General features: G+C 40.0%; 1 protein-coding gene and 1 long non-coding RNA gene across 4 annotated transcripts; one reads left to right on the top strand and one right to left on the bottom strand.

Moving 5' to 3' along the window:
• The first annotated feature begins 6,702 nt into the window (after positions 1–6,702).
• On the top strand, positions 6,703–16,031 carry E2F6 (E2F transcription factor 6). Of its 3 annotated transcripts, none has more exons than XM_080585689.1 (7): positions 6,703–6,809; positions 9,494–9,542; positions 10,889–11,105; positions 11,430–11,589; positions 12,795–12,908; positions 14,405–14,552; positions 15,287–16,031. In XM_080585689.1, the coding sequence occupies exons 1-7, from the start codon at positions 6,732–6,734 to the stop codon at positions 15,289–15,291; spliced, it is 771 nt and encodes a 256-aa protein (XP_080441815.1). In that variant the 5' UTR covers positions 6,703–6,731; the 3' UTR covers positions 15,292–16,031. The 3 variants fall into 3 exon arrangements, with proteins under 3 accessions (XP_080441815.1, XP_080441814.1, XP_080441816.1); XM_080585688.1 differs by having other exon boundaries at positions 6,710–6,818; XM_080585690.1 differs by lacking the exon at positions 15,287–16,031 and adding an exon at positions 13,536–13,644 and having other exon boundaries at positions 6,710–6,818; positions 14,405–14,545.
• A 1,295-nt stretch (positions 16,032–17,326) lies between these two features.
• On the bottom strand, positions 17,327–24,428 carry LOC308192290. The gene is made up of 2 exons (XR_013948702.1): positions 24,053–24,428; positions 17,327–22,406 (listed from the first exon to the last, which is right to left on the bottom strand). It is a non-coding gene; the product is annotated as an uncharacterized lncRNA (long non-coding RNA).
• Between the last annotated feature and the right edge of the window lie 292 nt (positions 24,429–24,720).

Below are 24,720 nucleotides of genomic sequence, written 5' to 3'. Positions count from 1 at the left end.
ACAGAACGATTAATTTGGCTGATAGTCTTTTCCTCTTTTGTTAGGATAGAGTTTTCCCTGCTACTCATCTAGGAATAGCACTCATAACCAAAAAGAAGTTGTGTTCTAGTGCTGGATGGATACACATCCAATTGTTTCTTTAAAAACAAAACAAAACAGCAACAACAGTCACCAGAAAATTTCACTGTGACACTAGGAAAATTAACTGTTATATAGCATGCTTATTACATGACCAAAATACAGGAATTTCCATGCATGTGACTGAAGGTAACCAAAACAAAGCACACGCCTGCGCTTTAGTTAGGTAACATGCCAGTCTGATTATTCCTGGCAAAAGGTCATTAAAATATGGCTATAAATAAACGTGTCTAAGAAAATGGGTGCCTCATCTCAGGCAGAATGATGGCAACAACTGACAGAAAGTTGTTCCAAAGTCCAGTTCAAACATATGGTGTCAGACTATAAAAGTCAATGCAAACTTGTAAAGAGAGATACTGTTTTTGTTACATCAAGAAACATAGTTGGAAAAACAGAAAGATTGTTTTGGAAAAATAAGAGGAAAAGGATTATGGTAATTTGATTTGGTGCAATCAGAAAAATATATCTCCGCTTCTTTTTTGGCTTTGCTAGAAATTATGTTTAGATAAATGGGATATTCACAAACAAATTATTCATTATTACATTTTCAATCAAAAGCACCTCGGGTTCCTCAGCATTGTAGGCAAAATTGAATTTTACCATTCCACAGGCAGCAATTATTTTGTTCTATCAGTGGTGATAGCTGCTTTCTGTTTTGCTTGTGGTGGCAAAGGGAGGGGAGGGAAGGGTAAGAAGATGGGTAGAAAAGTCTGCTTTAAGAATGGAGGGGATTCAACCTGGCTGGAGTGCTGGGACCTATTCCTGAGGGGTTTTACTCCATGATGGCTGAACACGGCAGCCAAGCACAATGTGGATGGCTGGAAAAGAGACACCTCCAAGATGGAAATGACTCCCTGAGTTTTCCCAGCTTTTCCATCCTCCTCCTACAGTATGCCTCCCAGTGCCATGCAACCACTTTCCTGGAATCTCTTTCTCCTCTATCCTTCCCTCGGCACAGAACAGGTCCCCCAACATTTCTCATTCATTTCATGTTCTCGCTGCTAACAGCAGTGAGAGAAACAGGAAGAAAGGATGGCAGCAGCCAACTGAAACACTTCCCTCTGTTAGGCTAGAATTAATTTTATCCACCTAGAGAAAACTGTGCTGCCAGTGAATGTGCTGTATCATAAGATCAGTGCACACATAAGATCTCTAATTACTGTAATTTCGAGTAGGTGCTATAATTTTTTTTCATATTATTAAATAAAATAAATAAAGATATTAACTGGAAGTACGCCTTCATCAACCTTTTCCTCATTACGTTTTAACCACAATGGGGCAATCCTCATCTAAAGTAAAAATAATAATAATAATAATAACAACAACAACTTCAAATAGATAAAATAAAATTACCATAATTTGAAATTCAAGATATAAAGGCAACCACCTTATAAGGACATGCTTCATTTTCAAGCTGACAAAATGAAATACATCAGGCAATTTTGAAACTATTTTAGGTAATAAATAAAAATAATTAAAACTTTTTATTATTCATCTTTCAAAATCACATGATGACTAATTATAGCTTTCTGCTGCATTATAAAAAATATTAGTTGCATAGCTAGGCGGAAAGCAGATATTCAGTATAACTTTTCATTAATTCATAAACAGAGTTGTCTCCCAAAGTTAACATTATGAATTGCATATAACTTCTTGTCAAAATTCAAAGACACTTGTCAGAATTTCAAGCAGAGCTTAACCACTTCTTGGAAAGAATCAAGCAGAAAATACATTGTTCCCCCCTCAACAATAAACCTACAGAAACTCTCAGAAACTTCTTGATATTTCCATGTTTTTAGTCATCAGAATTTACAACCTGCTTTTTCAAACAAGCCTTTAACCAGTTTTGCATTTAACAGAAAAGCAATCATAATACAGGCCAATCCCAGTTTTTATTCTCTCTAGAGGTATCATTTTCATATGGAGGAATTTTGGAAAGTGAGGCTATATGAATCGTTCTTAAAATTCTTGTCAAGTTTTCTACATTAATTAGCACGGAACATTCTTTAGAATGCTTCTGTCATTTGTATCATATCTGCTCTGTCATCTTCAATATACTAGAATCATTTAAATGTTACAAGATAGTGCCCCATGGGAAAAAAAAAATAAAAAGGTCTTCTGCATAAACTTCCATAAGCTTGTGAGCAAGTATTGCTGCCTTGACAGATTCACGGAATCACAGAGTAATTGAGGTTGGCAAGGACCACTTGAGGTCATCTAGTCCGACACCCATGCTCAGTGCACAGTCAGCTAGAACAGGCTGCCCAGGACCATGCCCAGTTGGGTTTTGGGTATCTCCACTGACGGTGACTCCACAATCTTTCTGGGCAACCTGTTCCCGTGTCTCACCACTCTCATAGGAAAAAAAGTGTTTTCTAGTGTTCAGACGAAATTGCACGTGTTTTAACTTGTGCCTACTATCTCTTGTGCTGTCAGTGGGCTCTGCTGAGAAGAATCAGGCTCCCTCTTATCAGGTATTTACACTCATTGCTAAGTCCACGCCTGTGAGCCTCCCCTTCTCCAGGCTGAGGAGTCCCAGCACTCAGACTGTCCTCATAGGAGACACTCCAGTCCTATAATCATCTTTGTTGCCCTTTGCTGGGCTTGTTCCAGTATGTCCCTATTTTTCTTGTATTGAGGAGCCCAGAACTGGACACAGTCCTCCCGATGTGGCCTCACCACTGCTGAGTGGAGAGAAGGGTTAACCTAATTTAATTCCTCTATTCCTTTTAGAAAATGCAAAACTCTTCTTTTAAGGTGATACAATATTTTGGGGGGTCATTATTTGATGGTCATTTTAACTGTTACTGTCACAGTCACAAATAAGGTTGGGATATTACCTGTCAAACTAAATATAAACAATATGAGTAAGCATAAAAGATTTGGTCATTAGCATTAAAGCGGATGGGGAAATGAAGCAGTTTAGTTGCTAGTGAGGGAAGGAACTGAGAATCTTCACCCCTTTTTGATATCATAGAGTTCCTCATCTAAATTTAACATAAGCAAATCCTTCTTTAATGTCCTATCCCACAGTTTTAAGGTGCTCCTTCAACAATCTTCTCTGCAACTCAAAAGATACAAACAAATATAATAATGCCTTTTTGCCACAGAATCTTCTGTTCATAAACTGTTTAGCAGGGATGAACATTTCCAGCAAGCTCTTGTAATACCTTTGCCGAGAAATCCTCAGGTTCTTTCAGATGGGAGATGGATTGCTTCCAAGTTTCAAAATCTTACCAAGAACACAATAGCCACTGCACTTTTTCAGTAAAATACAACAGTGTTCATATGCAGCAAGTGCCTGCTGTTTACATAACCCTAATGTAAATGGGTATCCAAATGTACCCTTCAAGTTACTTTTTCCTTCTGCGTAATTCTTCTCCAGGTAACAGGTTAAAAAAGTAAGGCTTCAGTTTATATCACGTCCTGAAACCTATGTCTCTACCATGATACCATATCCATGACATTTAATTTTATTTCAAGTGTGCAATTCAGTACACAAAATCACAAAAAAGAGTGCTGCTTAGCATTGTTCTGTTAAGATCTGATTAACCGACTCAATCTTCCTCATACTCATGTGACAAAGTAAACAAAGACGAGATTTGCTTTTTAAATTAATGGATGAGCATTCACCATGTATACAGCAACAATTTTTTTTTCCAGTCAGATTAAGCTGACCACATCAAGAAAGACTGTACTATTACCAGAAACACATTTAAATCACTACATTTTACAGCATTAAAATTACTCGGTAGTGTTCCACCTCTTTATGCCTAGTTGCTATGTAATGATGAGGATCTTAATAGGATTTGAGGGAGGCTAGGAAGTTTATACAAACAGACATAAAAAGATATACAAAAACATTTAGCTTAAACAGATACTTTCATCTATCATCTGTCTTTCAAGATGTTGCACTTTTTCACCTTTTCAGGAAGATATTAGCTCTGTCTCATCTTTGTAACAGTACATATGCACCTTCTGGGAGATCCACTTGCAAGATTATTGTCATTAAAGGGAAGATTGCATTTGAGACAAAATTGTATAGCTGTTTAAAGAATAAGGCCTTCGCTTTAACTGTTGGAACTACCATACACATAAATAAAATAAAAACATATCAAGTAAGGATATAAAGGTACCTGTCAGGTAATTCCCAAATTTATGATTACATATATAGGCTTTTAAATATCAACTGCACATTAGTGCAACAAAACAATAAATGAAGAAAGCGAAAGTAGCGGCATACAAAACAAATTTTAAAATATTACAGTGGTAATAGAAAAATCCTGTTTTGCGTGAGATCTAAAACTTGCAGCATTACAGCCCTGCATGAGGTTCACCAGTAAAAATTTTACAAAGTAGACTAATTTCAGCTGCTCAAAATGAAAGCATAACCTACTTGCCTAAGTAGCACAGAGTAAAATATGAGGTTTATTTTATGAATATAATTGGCATTAAATTACACACGTTAAGTGCTTTTAAGAAAATTATATTTCCACATTCAAATACAGTCCCTCAAAAAATGTAATGAAACTACTGTTGTAGGATGTATTCATTTTAAAAGTTCCGTTTTAGTAAATGGAGTTATTGCCCTCTGGTGGCAGATTGAAAATCAATTCAATCGATGAAAACATGATTTCAGATTTAAAAAAAAAAATAATAATTTTAAGCATCATTACTAGTGTGATTAATGCTTAGAGATATTTAAAAACAAACTGCACAGTCATTATTATATAGAATAAGATAACAGTAAATGGGGTAAATTTTACATTTTCATTTGCAAGAGCATAAAGAATTAATGTGGGAAACATTTTAATTCAGCTTTATAAAATGTAAATAGAAACACACTAGAATCAAACTCTTATCAGTAGAATGCCACTGCCTAAATTCCTAAGTCAGTTTCTTCAAAATCTCATTTTCCTTTTAAAAAAGGATTAAGCATTATACTTTTAATGTAAATGCAGAAAAACCTTCCTGAATCTGAAGACACACGGGGCTTTTCTTTGCTCTGCTATTTCCACCAGCCAGGGATTGAAGAGCATAAGAAATACAGAATTTCATCTTATGACTGGCTAGAACAACGGCATTGTTAAATGTTGATGCAGTGTTTTCTGTGTGGGTTAATACAGAAATTCATACGCCTAAATGCTCAAATTATGAGCAGTTAGCCTCCCTGCTAATATCTGAACACCCAACAATCATCAAAATCCTCGTCAATGATTTTTATACTGCATGGTACATTCCTTGCATCACCCCAAGCTGAAGTGGCCCAAGACATCTGCTCCAAACCATTTTTCTGTTACAGCTGGAAAAAAAAAAAAAAAAAAAAAAACTCTTATAACAGTGGGATTACAATAGTAAAGTATGTGTCCAGTTAAGAATACAGCAAAGGGGGAAAAATGTTGATTCCTTATTGGACTACATCTATCACCATCAAGGAGTTCGGAAGCATTATGTTGCTCATATAAAAATGAGTGTTTTTACATTTCAGTGATGTGTTGTTGCTTCCATGACAGGAAGACCTTTTGCATTTGTACCAGTCTAAGCTCTCCTTGGAATGCTGACAAGCAATGTTTGCACATCTTTAACTGCACAAGTTAAGGCTTCACGTCTCGTGTTATATAGACATCATGCCTTTGAAGAGCTATACTTGCCAGTGTATATTTTTCACCATTTTTTCTTATAAATTGATTGGAGCATGAGAACAACCCACCTTGGTTCTACACACATTTACAAAGACAATTATTACTGCAGAAGTGACTGATTGAAAATAAGTTACCAAGAAGCAAACGCCATCAAGGCAGCAGCTTTATCAGTGGTGACACTAGCTTCTCCAGAGGAATGTCTAACCTGAAGAGATATGAAACCACTAGTAAATGAAAATGCATTCAGTATCTTTTCAAGATAAGAGAGTTTTTCTTGACCTGCCCAGGCTGGCACATTAGAAGATGAATTAAAACCTTCACAGCTTTGACTTCCTCATACCAGACTAGTGTTTTTACACAACGTTCAGTGAAATTTACATTTGTTCACAGCACCTTCCTTGAGCATAGGGAAGGGGGAGTGCCTTGAAGTGTCACCTACTGGGTAGTCAAGGAAGCACAACGGTTCAGAAAGCTTTTATGAAAGAAATTTCATGACTATTTGTTGTACTGTATGGTAGAGGGCAGTTAAATGGCATCAACATCAATCAGATCAATAATTTAACAGAGTTATGTCGAAATGTTTTTGTCGAAATGTTTTTGTCTGACAAACAGAAGTTAGCTACTAAATCAGAATGTTTGTGATCACTACTGATGCTGACAAGGAAGCAGTCAGCGCTTGCTAAAGGTTATCAGAAGGGTGAAGAACGGGCACGAGCACCGGACTAAGGATTTGGGACCTCTAGCTGGGATGTAAACAGCCGTGTTTCGGGCAAGCGACATTCGTAGGCTCCTCTCCGGCCCTGGAGGAGCTAAATCTAGCCTCTCACCCATAAACCACCCGTAAATAAACCCCCTCGCACCCAGCGCCATGGCCGCCCCTCAGGGAACGGCTCCCCCCCTCTGCACGGCCGGGCTGGGCGGGGCGGCGGCGCCTGCAGGGGCCGCTGGGTAATGGAGGGCGGGGGTCACAAAATGGCCGCCCCTGGCCAGTGGGAGCACCTGAGGCCGCTGCGGCCGGACACGCTGCGTGTGAGTGAGGTACACGGCGGGGGGGAGAGCGAGGCGCTGCCCGAGGGCGGGACGGGGACGCAGCGCCTGGCTTCCCCCGCCGGAGAGCCCGAGGGGACGCCGGGGAGGGCTCCGGCAGGAGGGCGGCAGGCAGCAGAGCCGGGGGGGGAGCCCAGCCGGGCTTGGGGCTGCCTGGGGCGGCTGCGAAGGGACGGCGTCGTAGCAGGGCGACCTGCCAACCCACCGAAGTGGGTTATAGGTGCTTTGGGGAACAGCAGTCGGACCCCAAGTGTGTGTTCTCTTCCTCGCTGGGCGCCTGTGAGGTTCGGTTAATCACGTATGCACCTTGCTCTACTGCTTTCAGCACTGCTATGGTGTTGCTAATTAAAAACAAATCTCTTAATGCTCTGAAATGTGTTCGTAATTAAAAATAAATCTCTTAATTCTCTGAAACGTGGTTTAAAGTGTTCGTTTTTATTAACCTTGAGCTAAGTGTTGCTTGGTAGTAGTGGCTTAAAGCTGTGAAGATGTTGATACCTATTTTTTTCCCTGATGGTTTGAAGTTTCTCCTTATTAGAGGAACTGACGGTGATTGGAATTAAAAAGTGTTGGCTGCAAATCCAAATGAAAGGTGGGGGAGCTGGAGGGGTGGAGGTCTGCAAGGACATTCCCCAGCGTGTCATGGGTGATAAGAACTTTTATTTTCACATCCTTGGTTAAGGCTGAAGGAGGGAAGAAAAATGAGAACTCCCTGCTAAAGGGGAGAAGTGATTTAGTGAAAGCAGACACAGAAGGGGATGAAGTGCTCTGCTTGCTTGCTTGTATCTTCAGAGTTCAATGTCTCTTAGGCTTGTGCCTGAGAGATAGGGCTCGAGGAGGAGAGGAGTGACTTGCGATGCAAAAGTACCAAGCTAGGAATCTCTTGAGAAATCTCAACCTGTCTGAGGCCATAGGACCTAATGGGGGTACATCCAGGGGGAGTCTGAGAGAGCTGGCTGATGGCATTGTGAGGTTGCTGTCTGATCATTGAGAGGTCGTGGAAGAAAGTAAAGGTGGTTGGGGATAGCTGATGGACTGTTCTTGCAAACAGATTCACTTCAGTGATGAAGTGACTGGATTGCAGATCCAAAGCCATAGATGTCATCTGCAGTGATGTTAGCAGGATGTTTGAAACAGTCTCCAGCAGCATCCTGTCTTTTAATTGGAATATTACAGATAATAGTTGAGTGCAAAACTGACTGGTTCCTTAGGCTCAAAGAAGAATGGTCAATGACTCGTATTTTACCTGAAAGTGGATTACAGGCAGAGCTGCTTAGGGACCTGGGACCTGTCTGGACAGACCCCAGGACTGGGTTTGTCCAGGGTTCTGTCCTATTAAATATCAGTGAGCTAGAGGAGGACATAGGATAAACTCCTATGATGTTTATGACACCAGATGGGGAGGGGAGGGTACTATGGGCATAAAGGTATAGGCAGGAAGAACGGATCATCAGGAATCTGACAGACAAGGTGGCTGAAAATTAAGGTTTGAAATCCTGCATCTGGGACTGTAACTTGCCATCATACAGGCTGGGAGCTGAGATGCTGGGAAAGCACCCCCCTGAAAGGACCTGAGGGTACTTAGGGAGAGTGGGCTAAACATGAACTAACAATGTGCCATGGCCTCAAGGCATATGAGGCTTATTAGCAAGAGCACAGCCAACAGATCAAATAAAGTAATTCTCCTTTATTTGGCTAGTATTGAACTGCTCCTGGAATGCTGCATCCTATTTGGGGCTGACCATTACAGGAAGGATGTTGATAAACTTAAGTGCAACCAGCAGAGATGGGTCAAAAGTGGTCAGTGGGTATGGGGATATATCTGTGAGGAGAAGCTGAGGGAGTGTTTTAAGACATAGCTGCCCACTAGCATGTGCAAGGAAGTTATCAAGAAGCAGGAGCCAGACACTTCACAGCAGTGTGTGATGACAGGCTGAAAGAAAAGAGCCATAAATTGAAGCAGAACAAGCAGGAGAGGTTGCAGATTGACGTAAACTTCTTCACCACAAGGGCAGGCAAGCAGTATAATGAGGTGCCCAGAGAGGTGCAGCCACCAACCTTGGAGATTTTGGAGACCTGATTGGATAAGACCTTGAGTTAGTTGGTCTATATGACAGCTGTTTCTGTTTTGAGTAGGAAGTTGGACCAGAAACCTTCTGAGGTCTCTTCCAATTGGAATGAGTCTGAATTTAGAGTATTTTGTTGAATTGCCGTGGGGAGATGGAATAACAAATTCTTGCACTTGCCATGTCGGTTATGTGAGCAGAGCAGACTGCTGCTAGCTTGAAAGTCTACTACAAAATAATTGTAATGCTGTATAATTCCAGTGTATCTTCTGTATGTGGGCTGTTCTGTGGAACGCCTCAAACTTGGTATTTATCGAGTTTATACAGATGGCTGTGTTGTGACCGTTGTGCCTGAGAATTAGAGGGTTTGGTGGTGTTTCCAGCTTTCCAAGAAGGAGGGAGATCTGCTGTGATTGAGGTGAAATTTCTGATGGGTATTAATGAGTGTGTCTCCCTTCTATCCAAGGAGATTCTTTCACTGTAATATCTGTTGAGTTGTTGGCACTCTCATTGCTGTAGCATCCACAGTTGGGTCGGGGTTTTCTCCCTGAAAACTTCCATGGTATTTTATGTCAGTTATATTTTCACTTTTTTCCCCAGCCACCAATGCTCAACTTGAATCTGGACGATGACATGCAGTTTGTAAGAAGTAAGTTGCTGCATTCCATGTGTAAAGGTTATCCTTGAAATACTTAATGCTTTTTTTACAACAATGCATGCTGTAAACAAATGGGAAATCATTGTGTGCCTAATATAGGCAGAACAAGAGGAACGCTGCATACTAAATGAACTAGCAAACACAAAGCAATGCATTTTTCATGGTCTTCCCTCTCCTCTTTCCGTTTGCTCCAAGTAGAAATCACTGCTGCTATCAAGAAAATGTATTTACAGAAAAAGTGACTTAGAGACAACTGGGACATTGTGCTGGCAAGGATTATTTTTCAGCTGGTGTTAATAAACGTAAATACAAGCTTGAGTGAATTTGAGTTGGTTGGGTTTTTTTTGTTTTTCTCACCAGTTGAATAGTCTCCCACATCTTATGGTAGAATCATAGAACATCCCGAGTTGGAAGGGACCCATAAGGATCGTCGGGTCCAACTCTGGCGGTAGCGCTATTCAAAACTAGCTAGTGGGTTCTTGAACTTTTCACCTCAGGTTAAAGAACAGACAATCCTGTAGCCATAGAATGAGAGTGGAGAGTTATGAATAAAAGTGCACATTCTTCATCTGGGGAAAAATAAGAAGTTTGAAGTAGCGTTTGCTAAGGAAGTTTCCTTCCATATGTACCCACATTCTCTTGAAACATTAGACTGGAGTGTTATTCAGTGGCACAGTTTGATTACACAGGAATTATCAGGCTTGCTTTGCAGGACAGGGCACAAATAACAGCAGAATTTGACAGTCTCATTCACCAGCATTAGAATTTTTAGATGCACGTACTTTTTTGTGCTTTAAAGTAAATGATTGGTCAGGCACACGTAAATAATCTAAAGTTAACAAAACTGTTCATCAGTAACTCTTCTGCTGTTTCTGAGACTATGCTGGTACTGGATTTATATAGCACAGGTGTCTCTTAAACCTGTGGTGGCCCAGTATCAGTAGATCTTTGTTGTATTAAATTGAAGAGTGACATCACCAATTCTTAGGCCCTGAGGACAGCTAGTACAAGCTGCATTTTGTTCATACATTAAGTTCTCAGGCTCTGGAACTGACTGGCCTGAAGTAGTCCCTGAACCATGCCTGAGAGTTATTTGGGGGACCTTCTGGTTTGTTCTGGGCCAAAAGAACAACCATTTTACCAGTGTCACTGGGCAGATGACACAGCTGCGGTTCTCTGGTGCAGTGCCCCAACACTGCCGATAGTTAACCAGAGGTGGTGATATTGCAGTGTTTTATGCTTTTACATTCATTGCAACTTCATGGCTAATGTTTTTTTAAGAAACACTTCATATTGTTGTAGTAATTTACCCTGAATATTGTATCAAAACATTACAGGAACTCTGAAGGTTAGAAGGTCTCGATTTGATGCGTCCTTGGTTTATTTGACCCGAAAATTCATGGATCTTGTCAAAAGAGCTCCAGATGGTGTCCTTGATTTAAATGAAGTAGCAAGAACTCTTGGAGTACGAAAACGAAGAGTATATGACATCACCAACGTGTTGGATGGAATTCACTTAATTCAGAAAAGATCTAAGAATCTTATCCAGTGGGTGTAAGTGGGCTTTGAAACCCTTAATTTCTAAGCAATGAAACCCAGCAATGTTGATTAGTATTTATAACTTTGAGAGTATTTTTAAACATACTGAATTATTTTTAATAGATAGAAAGATCTTAAGTTTTTCTTTATCGTTAGGTTGTCTGAATTACATACTATATTAAAAAGTATCAAATGTAAAAAAGCACATTGAAGTATGTTTCAGCTGAGTAAAGAATACCAGAATTTCTGGTTGCTTTCTATTTTAGCATGTGTTTTTTATATTCAGTAAACAGGCTTTTACTTTTATAAACATATTAGACAACTTTCATATTCTTCTAGAGGTTCTAATCTTGACCAAGTTGTTGGAAAGGCAGCAGAGCAGCAAAACCTTAAAGATGAACTTTCTGACTTGTCAGCCATGGAAGAAGCTCTGGATGAATTAATCAAGGATTGTGCTCATCAGTTATTTGATCTAACAGATGACAAAGAAAATGCAAAATATCCTTTTAACTCTTGCATTACTTTAACTCGTGGTTTTGGTTGCCAACACGCAGGCATTCTGGCATTAGGTGTAGGCTGATACCACAGGTATGCCATAATACTTGATAATGAGACAACAATGAACTCATTGGCTATTTTATATTAGTATAGACTAGACTTGTGCTCTGTAGTATTATGCACAGTCTAGCCTGTTCTCAGGGGAGTGCTACTTGTGTGACATTGCCACAGCAGAAGATTGAGAGGAAGTAGAGTGGGAAGAACTGGAGTTTGACTGTAAGTCCTTCATTCCTTTTGTGCTCTGCCACGGAAAGAAAAGCAGAGTATCCCAGTGGCAGTGAGAGTAAGGAACGGTATATTACTGAGATAAGGAACCATTTGGGGTGGTAATGAGGAAAAGAAAAATGGAAGTGGGGCAGTAGTCTTAGTACCCTGACCATTACCTTGTTCTCTCCACTATAGAGTAAAGTTGTCTCAGGGACAGGTCTTGACCAACCAGTGAGATTGAGTTGCTTACTGAGATAAGAAAGAGGACCCAAAACAGAGTCCCAGTGGCCTTTTGCCATGAAGATATAATGGTACGTTGATCATGTCCTAATACTGTTCTGTCTCTGGGGAGAGGTTCCAATGCAGTCTTACCTTTCAGGTGTGATTTGATAATAGAAAGGGGGTTCCTTTTTCCTAGTTTTAATATGACAAATATTGGATATTGGCTGTGGTTACAATCAAATAAAACTTAGCACTGCTTTTGGCAGAATGTTAAAGATTGGTGCTCAAATGAAGAGAAATGTGTTCATTTCCTGTATGTTATCTAGAAAAAAAAATCACTATACCTTACCTGTTCGGATAAGAAAGTAACTTTCTTGTTTTCCAGGATACGATTTCCAGGTATTATTAATACAAAAGAAAAAAAAATGGCTTCTCAAAAGCAGCATTCCATCTGCTACATAGATTTATGATAGCATCTATGAAAACTTTGTCAAGTGTGTGTTTTTAAATACTGAATGTGTTTTTCCTTCCTAACAACAAAAAAAAATTTCCACTTGTCAGCTGATAACTAATTTTACAAAGCTAATATTGAAATAATCTCAGCTGAACTATTTACTGTTTTTCTTGAATTGGTATTTTGCTTCAGTGTATCTTAACATTCTCTTTGCTTCTGCCCATTAGCAAATTGGTATACAGAATCCTTGACCAATGTATACACTAGCTTATGTGACATATCAAGATATCCGTAGCATTCAAGCGTTTCAGAAACAGATTGTGATTGCAATCAAAGCTCCAGAAGAAACCAAACTGGAAATACCAATTCCTAAGGAAGTAAGTTTTATAACTTTTTCCTCCCTTTCCCTCTTAAGGGAAGAGAAGTTATTAAATTTTTGTTTGTTCTGGTTTTTGTTTGTTCTGGTTTTGCAACAGTGATTAGCAACTGACTTCCAATTTCTTTGTCATGTATAGCAAGTACTGGTACTTCACTGTTCTTGTGTTCCACTAAGTAATTCTGTGGGTATAACAGTCTAAGGTTATTTTTAGGAATTTTGTTTTGCTTACCTAAATTATTAAACTATAAACATATCTAAACTTTAGTTTTGCTAGAGATGATGGAACAGCTGTGATAAATGATGGGACAAATGTAATATTTATGTCTGATAATTTTGATAATGAAACTAACAAACAGCTGTTAATATTTTTCAGTAAAATCTATAAAAGCTGTAAATCTAACCAAACAAAATATTAAGCCTAAGTTAATAATCATACTAACAGCAAGTAAATGTTGTCTTATGAGTCAACAGCTACTGTCACTATAATATTGAAGTATGAAATGTATAGTATGATCAAAAAAAAAGTTCTTGCGTTCTAGTAGATCATGTCAAGATGGATTTTTTGATGGAGGTGGGACATGTAACATGACCTTGTCTCACGCTACAACATGCACACCCCATTCAGGTCACACAGAAGAGCTATAGCTTTGCCCTCTGCACCCAGTTAGACTGCATCTGCTCCCATACACTGTGAACCCACTGTTTAATGCTGTGAAAGAGAAGAAATACTGGACGTAAGCTTGAGATAAATAATGGAGGTTTAATTCTGTTTTTCTTTTTGCGTATGCGTTTTTTATAATGTTCTTAGTTATGTTTTCTTCAAATTTGCCTTGCTGGGTGCACAGGAAGGGAGAGGATATCTTAGGAAAAGGAGATACGGATCAATATAGAAGACTTAGATCCACCATGTGTATCTCCAGTGGTGTCACTGGTAAAAGTAGCTGGGTCTCATCCTGTGAAGATTCCAGAGGTTTCCTGAAGCAAAAGAAGGCAAGATTTGAAAGGCTGTACTTTAGAGAAAACACTCTTCTAGCCATTTCCCATTAATATGACTTACTCCGTGCCTTGCAATGTGATACCTGCTAAAGGAAAGCAGTAGTACGGTTTATTTGTTTTGCCATACTATTAAAGCTGCTATGTGCTCTGATTTGTTTTCTGATCTGTGGCATTGGTGGTCAAGTTTTAATTTTTTTATTCATACTAAGCATACAGTAAATCTTGGCTATATATCAAAAGGTCAGTAAAAAGACTAAAAGATTCATTAGGTGCATTGCATGTCAAAAATGAAACCTAGTTAGCTTACTGGTACTTAATTGGCCTAAAAATCTATTAAGTACTCATAACTTACGTAGAACTAGTAACACAATTTTAAGTAGTTATGTCACTCCTGTATTTGTTCTGCTCTTAACCTGTTGGCTTTAAAATATGTGTAAAAATAGATAACTGATGCATAAGACTGGTCTTTTGGTTAATATGTAAGTCATTGTTTTATAGGATTGCATAGAAGTACATGTAAAGAGCACAAAAGGACCCATTGATGTGTATCTGTGTGAGGTGGAACAAGATAAGCCAGGTGCCAAAACTTTTGAAAATATGAATGCTGTCAAATCGGAAACTGAGCCATCGGTTCCTCCTGGTGAAGGTAGCGTCTCCCACTTGCATTTTTATCCTCATGTAATTTTTTTTAAAGAAAACTTGTTCTCAACTTTACCAGAATGGTATGACAGTGTTAACTGGGCATAGTTTAAGTGGGCTAAGATGCGTGGGAGGACAGGAAGTGCCTGAAAGCTAAGCTTATGGTGGCGCATTACCTCACAGCAGCAGGAGGCCAAAGGGTTAGGCACGTGCACACACAGCATGCTGCTCTGGTTCTCCGACCCTCTTCCTTCCTTTGCTCGTTACTGGTTTCCTGTCAGAGCAGACCGTTCTGCTGTGCTCTGCTGATGGGACTGTGTGCGAGTTCTCAGCTGTTTCAACGTCCAGGCCAGCAGCTCGGCTGAAATACCAGTTGTCGTGGGAGTTAAGATGCGTTTCAAACAAGACGTTAGCTGCTCTTACTCATTATTGCCACGTTTAAAGCAGGACAGCCAGGAGATGGGATGTAGTATTTTAATCTCCTCCAACAAGACTGGCTGGAATTCAGTCTGTCAAGAGCTCCGGTGCTGCAGGACGTTGTGGTTTAAAAATAAATGTGGCGGGAACTGCGGTAGCTCAGAAGACGCAAGAGTTTATTTTTAGCAATTCTACTTCATAGTAGAGAGGAAGAGTTGACTATTTAATCTTGGGCTTTCATTTAACACTGCTTTGCTTGTGAAATGACTCAATTATATTTCCTACAGTGACAGTAACTAGATTCTTCTTTCACTTCCCTTTCAGAGTGAGATTCCAAAAAATAAAAAAAATATATATATATGTATATACACTGAGATAGAAGATGAATTACAACTCAAAATCAAATACAGAATGTAAATATCTGTTACAGAGCTTTTCCAAAGCTCTTGGAACTGTGAACTTACCGACCCAAACTGCTCCGGGGTGTTTTTAATTTAAAACAGCGGTGGATTGAATGGTTTCACAGGACTGTTTTATCTTCCCAAGTCAGAAGACGGTTCCTAGATTTGCTTTTAGGAGCTTTGTTTTCATAATTGCATGTGATCTACAGAGCTTTGGGAAAGTGGTATTTTTAGCTTATGAAATGACTTTAATTGATGGAAAACATAATGACTCCTAAAATGAAGGTTTGGAAACTGTTTCTGGAACAATCCACAATCCTTCTGAGAATGTATGTAATAAAGAAATGCACTTTTCAGTTCTGAGGCTGCACTACTGCTAAGCAGGATCGTCAAATACAGATGAAGAAATAGCTTGATGCATCAGAAGCCTTCACTATAAGGAACAAGATGTAAATACTACGAGAGTTAACGCCTTACACTGTGTAGATGCTGTTTGCATTGTTTGCATCCAGATCTGCATTAACTATGGTATCAACACTGAAGTTAAATAAGTGGGCTTTTTGTATATCTGTGTCATGTCTGGGTAGTTACTGATGTAGATTTATTGAGGTGGTTTGCATCTCTGCCTTTGTACAGCAAAGAAATAAAATAAGCTTATAAAACATAAAGTGGCCAGTATAATTAAACGTGATGGTTAGTTGTTAATGTTTGTTCACCCAGTGAATTCTAACATTTTAAAACTGATATGGAAAAAAAATTTAATTGTTAAATGTAGTGCTAGCTGCCCCTCACTTGACCTAATTCTTGTGATGATACTTCTGAAGATCACTACAATACTGTAACACAATTAACAGTAAATATTTAAACTGGTCACTCTAGGGTCTAGAATTTCTATATAGTGTAGCCCTAGCCTGTTACCACACCCTCATTGTGGCTTCAGCTTGCAAGTACTGTCAGATACTTTAGAACTTAGTAAAGAAATACTTGAGAGTTGAGAATGCATCCAACTTCTGTATTTATCCACCTTCAGTATGTGTAAAATGAGACTTCAGTGTCGAGGCTGGGTCTTTGTATTGGTTTTAGGGGACAAGGTGTTCCAAAAGGGACCTGCTGCTGGCTAAAGTAAGTGTGTGTGATGCTGGTGGTGGCTCTGTGATAACATTCAAGCAAGGATAAAAAGTGTTGCACAGCAGCTGTGAGAGAGGAGTGAGAAAAATTTGAAACAACCCACCAGAAATCAAGGTCAGTAGAGAAGGAGGGGGAGGAGGTGCTCCAAGTGCCAGAGCAGATTACCCTGCGGCTGGTAGGGAGGGTCATGGTGGAGCAGGCTCTCCTCCCATAGCCTGTGGAGGACCATGTTGGGGCCATTCTCCGCACTGCAGTGTGCAGAGGACCCCATGCTGGATGTGCTCTGAAGGAAGCTGCAGCTTGGGAAGAGTACACACAGAAGCAGCTCCTGGCCAGAGCTGCAGCCTGTGGAGAGGAACCCACGCAGGAGCAGGGGGTCTGGGGGGAGCTGCCGCCCGTGGGGGCCCCGTGCTGGAGCAGTTTGCTCCTGGGGGATGGAACCCGTGGTACGGAGCCGTGTGGGAGCAGTTCTTGAAGAGCTGCTGCCTGTGGGCAGCCCCCACAGGCTCAGTTCGGGAAGGACGGCATCCCGTGGGAGGGACCCCGCGTGGAGCAGGGGCAGAGAGTGACCGTGAAGGAGCGGCAGAGACGAAGCATCAGGGACTGACCGCAGCCCCCGTTTGCCTGCACCACGCCAGATGGAAGTAGAATAATTGAGATTGAACTTGAGCCTGGGAAGAAAAGGGCTGAAGAGAAGGTGGGTTTAGTTTGCTTTTAGTTCTCAGTGTTCTAGCCTGTTAATTGACAATAAATCAATCTTTCCCAAGCTGAGTCTGTTTTGCTTATGATGGTAACTGGTGAGTGATTTCTCTGTCCTTATCTCAACCCACAAGATTTATTTTTTTTTTTTTTTTTTACTTTCTCCCTGCCCTGCTTTGGAGGGGGAGTGAGCACAGCTTGGCGGGCACAGGGTCAGTAGCCAAGATCAACCCAATAGTCTTCTGAGTGCATTAACTTGTAACTGTACAAATGCCATGCATATTCTTGTTTCTTTTTAGGTTTAAAGTGTATTTCATAGTTTCCTGTGTGTGGTACTTAAAAAATAAAAGAATCAAAACTCGTGGTTTTCGTGATTGCACCGTATCAACAACTATCCATCAGATAAAGCCCTGAAAGTGTTAACCAGCATCTCTACACTAATTTTAGACATGCTGTGAAATTAAATGTCTGCCTTGTTCTACTGAAGAAATACATGTAAAGTAGGGCAGTTGACATTGAAGAGCTTAAATATGCCTAATACGGTTTGAGAGTTATTCTGTCTTCCTACAAGGTTCACTAGTTCTGCAAAATATTGTATTATGCGGACTGCGAAATACACCAAACACAAATTCATGTCAGAAAATAATCTTGGCATTTTGTGTATGTTCAATCAACTTCCAGCTCTGGAAGGCAGGGATTCTGTGGTGGGTCCCTTTTTTTCTACACGTCTGTAGAGTGCAAACAACAGATTGAGCTGTTACAATAATAAAGCAAACTGAAAGGACATTTCATATATCGATCAGAGAATGTAAAACTGAGGAATATGCTCCTCCAGTGAAGCTGGGGGTGGGGGTTAAAAGTTTTGCACAGCCAGATCGTCTTGTGCCTTCATTGTCTGTCTTCTCCCCAAATGGCAACTTGCTATTTCATTTTTGCATTGCTGTTTTGTTTTTTTCCTGGGGGGAGAGAGAGGGCTCTGTGTGTTGATTCACCTAGACTTGTTCAATAACTTGAGAAAATGTTTGCCATGAAATCTGTAACAATTTCCAGCACCGAATGAGGCACACTGAATGCCATGCATTAGGGTGGGATTTTGTTAGCTGACAATGCAGCATTTTGAACTACGTAGAAAGGAAATCAATTTTTACAAGGTAAACATTTTGCAAATGTTAAGGCTGTTTTAAAAGGCAGAACGTACATCATCTAATTAGAACATTAGGGATTTTTGTTTGGAAGAAATCTCCTGTGATTCTGTTGTTCCTCCTTTGTGCAGGTTTTTGAGCTGTAGAATTATTTTTTTAACTTCAAGCTGCACGATTATCACTGAAATGGGAGAAGCTCTAAGATGACAGTTCTGCTTGAATAATTTTCCTAAATACTTTGGATTGTTTCAATAAATGCGCCTACAGTGGAACAAATGGACTTTGGAAGATATTCTTGTTGTTATCTGAATACGTGCAGCATTATCCACTTGCGGTACTGGAAAGCAATGTCCTGCATGGGCTCAAGAAGTCAGCTAACTTGATGGAAAGATTAGACTTGGTCTGTAGGAAAAGTTGTTGAGCGAAGCTGAAACTAAATGCAAGTTACAAGCTTGCCTAAAAAGTAAATGTGATAGAATCTTACTCTGAGTTTGTATAATAATGCTTGATTTTTTCTGACAGGTTATTAAGATAAAATATTTTTGTTGAGTCCCTATGTGTCTATTTTCAGCACATTTATGTCTAAGCGTTTCCCTCATTATTTGAGGACTCTGCCTGCAATAAATTAGAAAACTCTAATAACATTTTTGTCTTTCCTTCAGTAAGAATGTCTGAGGATCTAAATGCATTAATCAGCAAGAACAACGGCCAAAATCTATAATTATAAAATGTCCTGATTTTGCTGACTCTGTAATTGGAACAAACTCCACAAGTTGCCAGTTCAGGCCTTATTTGGGATGGGAAATTACTCCCTGGGATTTTCAGTTGTGAACTGCAGTTTTTAAATAATGCAATTTGCGAAGAAGAGAGAAGATTAAATTATTAGTATCTTCCAGAAAGTACTTAAAAGACAGCAAATTCCTTCATTTTGAATAGTCTTTTGTTGTGTGCGAAGAGTTTTGTTTATAGGCAAAATTAAATCATAGTGATTTCAAAAGTTACCTTAGCTCTTGCTGAGGGCGGCCTGTTTGCTAGGCCCCGGCTATTCCTGGGTAGCTGGAGCTCATGGTGAGCTTCAAGCTATTGCCTGTTCCATCACCTCAGTGTCAGGCCTGAAACCTACGGAACCGCTCAAGTGTTTATCCAGAGCAGTAATCTGCTGGTTTGGGTTCCCAACAGTAATTTGTGAAAAGTTCATTGAATAAAGTAGACATGGTTGTGTATGGTTTATGTAACTCTCTACAAGGCTTCTCTGACATGTTTCCTAAAGGACTGTGATACCCATGTATGTCATGTAAAAGTCGATGTAAGTCATACTTAGTTCATAGAACCACCAAGGTTGGAGAAGACCTCCAAGATCGTCTGGTCCAACCATCCCCCTACTACCAACGTCACCCACTGAACCATGTCCCTAAGCACCGCGTCCAACCTTTAAGTTCCTCTGATGATGGCCTGAAGGCCTTCTGATGAAGTGGCCCTGTGGCTGTGTTTCCAAGCCCATGGGGATGTGTGGCAGCTTCTCACAGCATGCCCCATGAACGAGGGGTTTGTAGTCACCCCTCGAGTAAGGGATGAGGCTGTAAGAGACAATAATTAAATCCTCGAAGTTGTAACAGCAAATCCAAAAGATGAAAGCTCAGGACATTGTTAACCTTTTATTGACTTTTTTAGGCCTCTCATATTTTATGGCATCCTTCTTCAAAAGGAAGACTTGGCATTAGCACTTCAAATGGAAACTGTAGGAATCAAAAAATCTGCAAGAAGCTATTTGAATTCCTGGAACAGCTTTGCTTTCACTCCTTTACAGATTCTCATGCAAATCCCGTACAGAACTGATTTTAGATAATGCAATGGTCTTTTCCAGCCAGACAAGCCATTTTGGTAGTATGGCTGTTGTTTTCCAAGGAACTTTTTTTTTTTTTTTTCATCTATGGCCACAAAAATGTCACAGGCAGGTTACAGCAGTAGTTGCTTCTCTAACATGCTGCCAAAATGAATGTCATGGAAAAAATGAAACAAGAATTGATGATATTTTTCTTGCAAAGTAGAAAGGTAGTGGATCAGATATAAAGTTTCAGCAAGCTGGTAAAGGGAAAATCTTTTTTTATATGGATTTTAATTAGAAGGCACACGTTCTTGAGAGGTTTGCTGGCTCCTAAATCTAGGATAACGTTTGTGTGCACAAACTGTGACCTCAACATTAAAAGAGTTCATTTCCAAGCGTGAAAATAAAAGTTATCCATCAGGAGAAAAGTTCAAAGTCCAGTAAAAAAAAACATCTCAGAATTTATTGGGATAATAAAGTTTTAAAGGGGATTGTGAATTAGAGATGGCCCCAAACCTTTCAGTGCAAGCTAAGAAGCAAATACCTGCCAACTCGGAATAAAACGAGGTCAATAGGCCCCGTGTTTATTATACCAGTCATTAACAGTAAAAGTTGAAGCTAGATACAGACTTTTTTTAAGATCAAGATATCTGACTGAGACTTAGCGTGACCAAAATAACAGACAGCTGGGGCTCAGAAGAAAACATCAGCAAACGGAAAATTTCCCTTTGTTATTTGCAGCAGTAGCTGCTTGTAGGCACCTAACTACTCCTTTGTTTTCCTAACAAGCACTCACAAAGAAGTTCTTGAACGGGTACCTTTATGAAAAACATCCTACTAAATATTGCTGATAGAGGAAAAGTAAAATTCTAGCCTTTCGTCTGGAACTATGGAAGGCATGAAGCAATTTTGAAAATGGGAACAATAAATATCTCTATGGTGTTACTGATAAGATCAATCTTTATGCAAGATGGGATGAGATGGTCTTCTGAAGTTCTCATCTGCTAGGTTGTATTCTGCCTGTGTTGTTGTATGGGAGGGCCCAAAAAATAAATTGCATGCAGAATGGATGAATGAATGAACAAATGGACTCCTGTTTTCCCTGGCAAGAACCATGAGCATTCAGAAGATATTTTCCTGACTGTATGAAAGTACTCCGAGTAACACCAGGCACTACTATTTTCTGGGTGTGCAAGGATCAAAGCAAACTTCCCGGTGGTTATTCGTGGAAGCAGAACTTCCTCTCCCCTGACACCTCAGAAAAGAAGGGGACGACGTTCATGTGCTGCCTCTACCCTTTACACTAAAGCAGGTTGCACAGAATCTGTAGCCTGGAACAGAGAACTGTGATTTCCTTTATAATGCTGCTCTCCATAAATTGTTAAGGATTCATTTTGTTAATGCTTTATTTTGTTTTGTGTAAGAGACAAAGTCTTGTGGCAAAACTCCCCTTGGAGCCAGATTTGACCTCAACTGCCCAGCAACATGAGCAAGGCACTCAAGGTGGGGAGAGGCTCTCCGAGCTGATGATTTCTGTCCTTATCTGGCTGAAGGTAAAACAAACACGTGTGAAATGATATAAAATGATCCCATCCTGGGCAAGTATTCATGAGAGAAATGCAGAGATCTGCCTCTAGGCCTGGGGATGAATTCTTCCTGTGGCTAGAGGTTCGAAGTAAAAGAAAATACTGTGAAGACATTAGCATTACCTCTCTTGAGCTTAAACATTTCTTAATTTCAGATTTTTTCTTAAGGAGATGAATAAAGGGATAAATACAAATATAGTGTTTCAATTACCAAATCTGACACGTATGTCAGCAGTCCCAATGCACAGATCAGTGGATTTGATTTGTTTGGAAAGTGTCATAAGCACTGACAGCCCTCAGCCAGTGAGTAGCACAAAAGAAAATGATGGATTACTTTACATTTATTGACTACTTAAAATTATTTTTTGTTTGTTTGTTTTCCAGTCTGAAAGACTCTAGACTCTATTAAAAAATCTACTGCAGATTTAAGCTCAGGAATCAGACTTCTTTTCAAGAAGGAATTAAATTTGTGACATTAAATGATTGTTTCATAGAGTCTTAAAAGCAAGCATCTTACAAATGAAAATATCTTTTATTGCCAATCTGAAAATACTGTTCTTTTATACCCAGAGAAAATACAGACGGTTACAATCTGGATAGAAGGGGTCAGACAGCTGTCCAGATAGTCTGTGTACTATGGATGTCTCGCTGAGAATCTGTTGCCTGGAAATGAAAACAAGAAAACAAAAACTGTTTACATAGAGGTTGCCTGCAAACTTCTCATGCATTTATGCTCCCTCAGCTGGCTCCATGCCTGCCTTCACTGGACTCTTGCTAAAAGTGACAAGTGGGAACTATCGTTGTGGGATAAGGAGGGAAATCTGCTAAACTGTAGTGGTATTTTGAAGAGAAAATGGTATAGCTGTAAAGGAAAAAAAAAAATCATAAATCCGAACAATACCTGAAAAGCTTTTACCACCTTTGAAATCAAAAATTGATCAGAATGGTGTCTATTCAGTCAATTAATTGCTTCTGATCAGGAATATTCAGCAGTGTCCTTCATTGACACCAAATGATGACTTTAAGTGGGTATGAGTAAGCTGTGTAAATTACACATGGAACTGAATTGTTACACTTCTATATTTTGTATAGGTAATTCACGTTTTAAAAGTAACAATGGATTCACAATGGTAATAGTGTTAGCAGAAGAATTACTGAGATTCACCGCTGTGATCATCAGGCGGATGAGATTTGGGTATTCTGTTTCCAGGCGGAGAGAACCTCAGTGTTGGGTTCTCTAGGGACAGTTTCACTTACACATGCCCCTGCGCATCCAACCACATCTGCACATCCCACCACCACCATGTCGCCCTGCCACCAGGCAGATAATTTCTCTGTTCTGTGCCCATTTACAAAATAGGGGTGACTACCTTGATCTCCTTTGCAAGCTACTATCAGCTGTGCTCTGCAATGAATCCTAAGTCCTCATCAGCTTCCACAGGCTGCTGATCCTACAACAAGGACTTCAGGCTGTGCACCCTGAAGCAGCCGTGGGAGTGCCAGGACCATCTCCTAAGATGCCCTAGGAGAGCATCCTCTCAAAGACAGCTCTGGAAATGCCTCTGCTGTCTTCAGGGATCCTGCTCCAGGGCTTACCGATGCTCTCAAACTTCACTGCACAACCACTAAGAATTTAAATTGCAAAATAATTCAATGTTCCAAGCACATGATCAAAATTAGCATTTTACCGACAACTGCAATTGAGAACCAAAAATGTACAAATGCACAAATAAATGTTCCTTGTTTTAATTTTACATAGACATGTTTTGTTCTTTTTTCCTTTGGTGCCCCATCTTTCTTGTATTATGAGACAGGAAAATATGCAAAATCTGATTAATCTTCAGTAACCTGCACAATGACAGAATTGTTCCCTCTCTAGGTTAAATAATCAGACACTTAAAAAAGCTGGGAGATAACCTTAACCCTTTCCTCCTCCCTCTGTCATCTCCCAATATGTCCTTTTTACAGTGGCCAGATAGGAACTGAAATAGATCCTTTCGTCATCATAGCTGGCCTGACATAAATCCTCTAAGCAGCTTGGACTGCTGCGGAGTTTTGAGGGAAATGTTGGAGAAAAGGAAGAGAGGAATGATCCCTATTTCTTATGCCTTTACCAGCCCTGCCAGCCCCGTCCCCAGCCCCAGGCCACCAGAGGGCTGTCCAAGCCCACTCTGACTCCACCACCTCGCTCAGCATTTCTTGTGAGCTGCAAAATCCTCAGCATCAAGCATTTCAGTTGAAAACACCATATATATGGAATATATCCTGTATATACCACAGTCTAGGGAAAATGTTCGGAAACTGCTGACCTGAGAAGATGCTATGCAATGCTGCTGTGCTGCACAGATCCAAGGCAGCAGATCACAACATTTCCAGTTGAACAGTTTTCTACTGTGAAATTCTAATTTGGTGGAAAGAAACAGCTTCCCCCTGATGCCCAGCTGCTGTTTTCCTCTCAACACATCAGGCACCCAAGTCTTTCTGCCATCCCAGGTTCCAAGGCTTCCAGCGGCCCGGCTGCCTGCAATACCTGTTGTGGGAGAGTCCTGAGCAGCTGCTTGGAAAATTCTGAAATGCCCAAATTTCATCCTTTTCTAAGTGAAATCTCTTCGTATTTCCATTCGGGAAGCGTCACACTTCCAGCATTTGCTTCTGACCTGGAACTCTGACGTACTGTAACACCTCCTGCACTCCTATCGACTCCTGCTAGATATTTATTTATTTATTTATTTTGTTTCCTATGTTTTCACTTGTGTGTTGTGGCATAGCACAAACTATTTAAACTACTGAACAAGTAGCAGTGACAAGGATACTTCCTTTTATTAGTTTTAAATTAGTTGATCCAAAAAGGGTGGCAATTTAATACTGAATTTAATACCATTTCCCCTCCTCCAGGGACAGGCTGTTGGACCAGACCAGATGAAAGGGGCTGAAAAGAGGGGAAAAAATTGGTAAGCTGAAGAACTAAGCATTAGTT

The sequence above is a fragment of the Anser brachyrhynchus genome (genome assembly GCF_964034855.1).
Source record: "Anser brachyrhynchus genome assembly, chromosome: 3".
Taxonomy (NCBI): domain Eukaryota; kingdom Metazoa; phylum Chordata; class Aves; order Anseriformes; family Anatidae; genus Anser; species Anser brachyrhynchus.
This window is presented reverse-complemented; position numbering and strand designations above follow the sequence as displayed.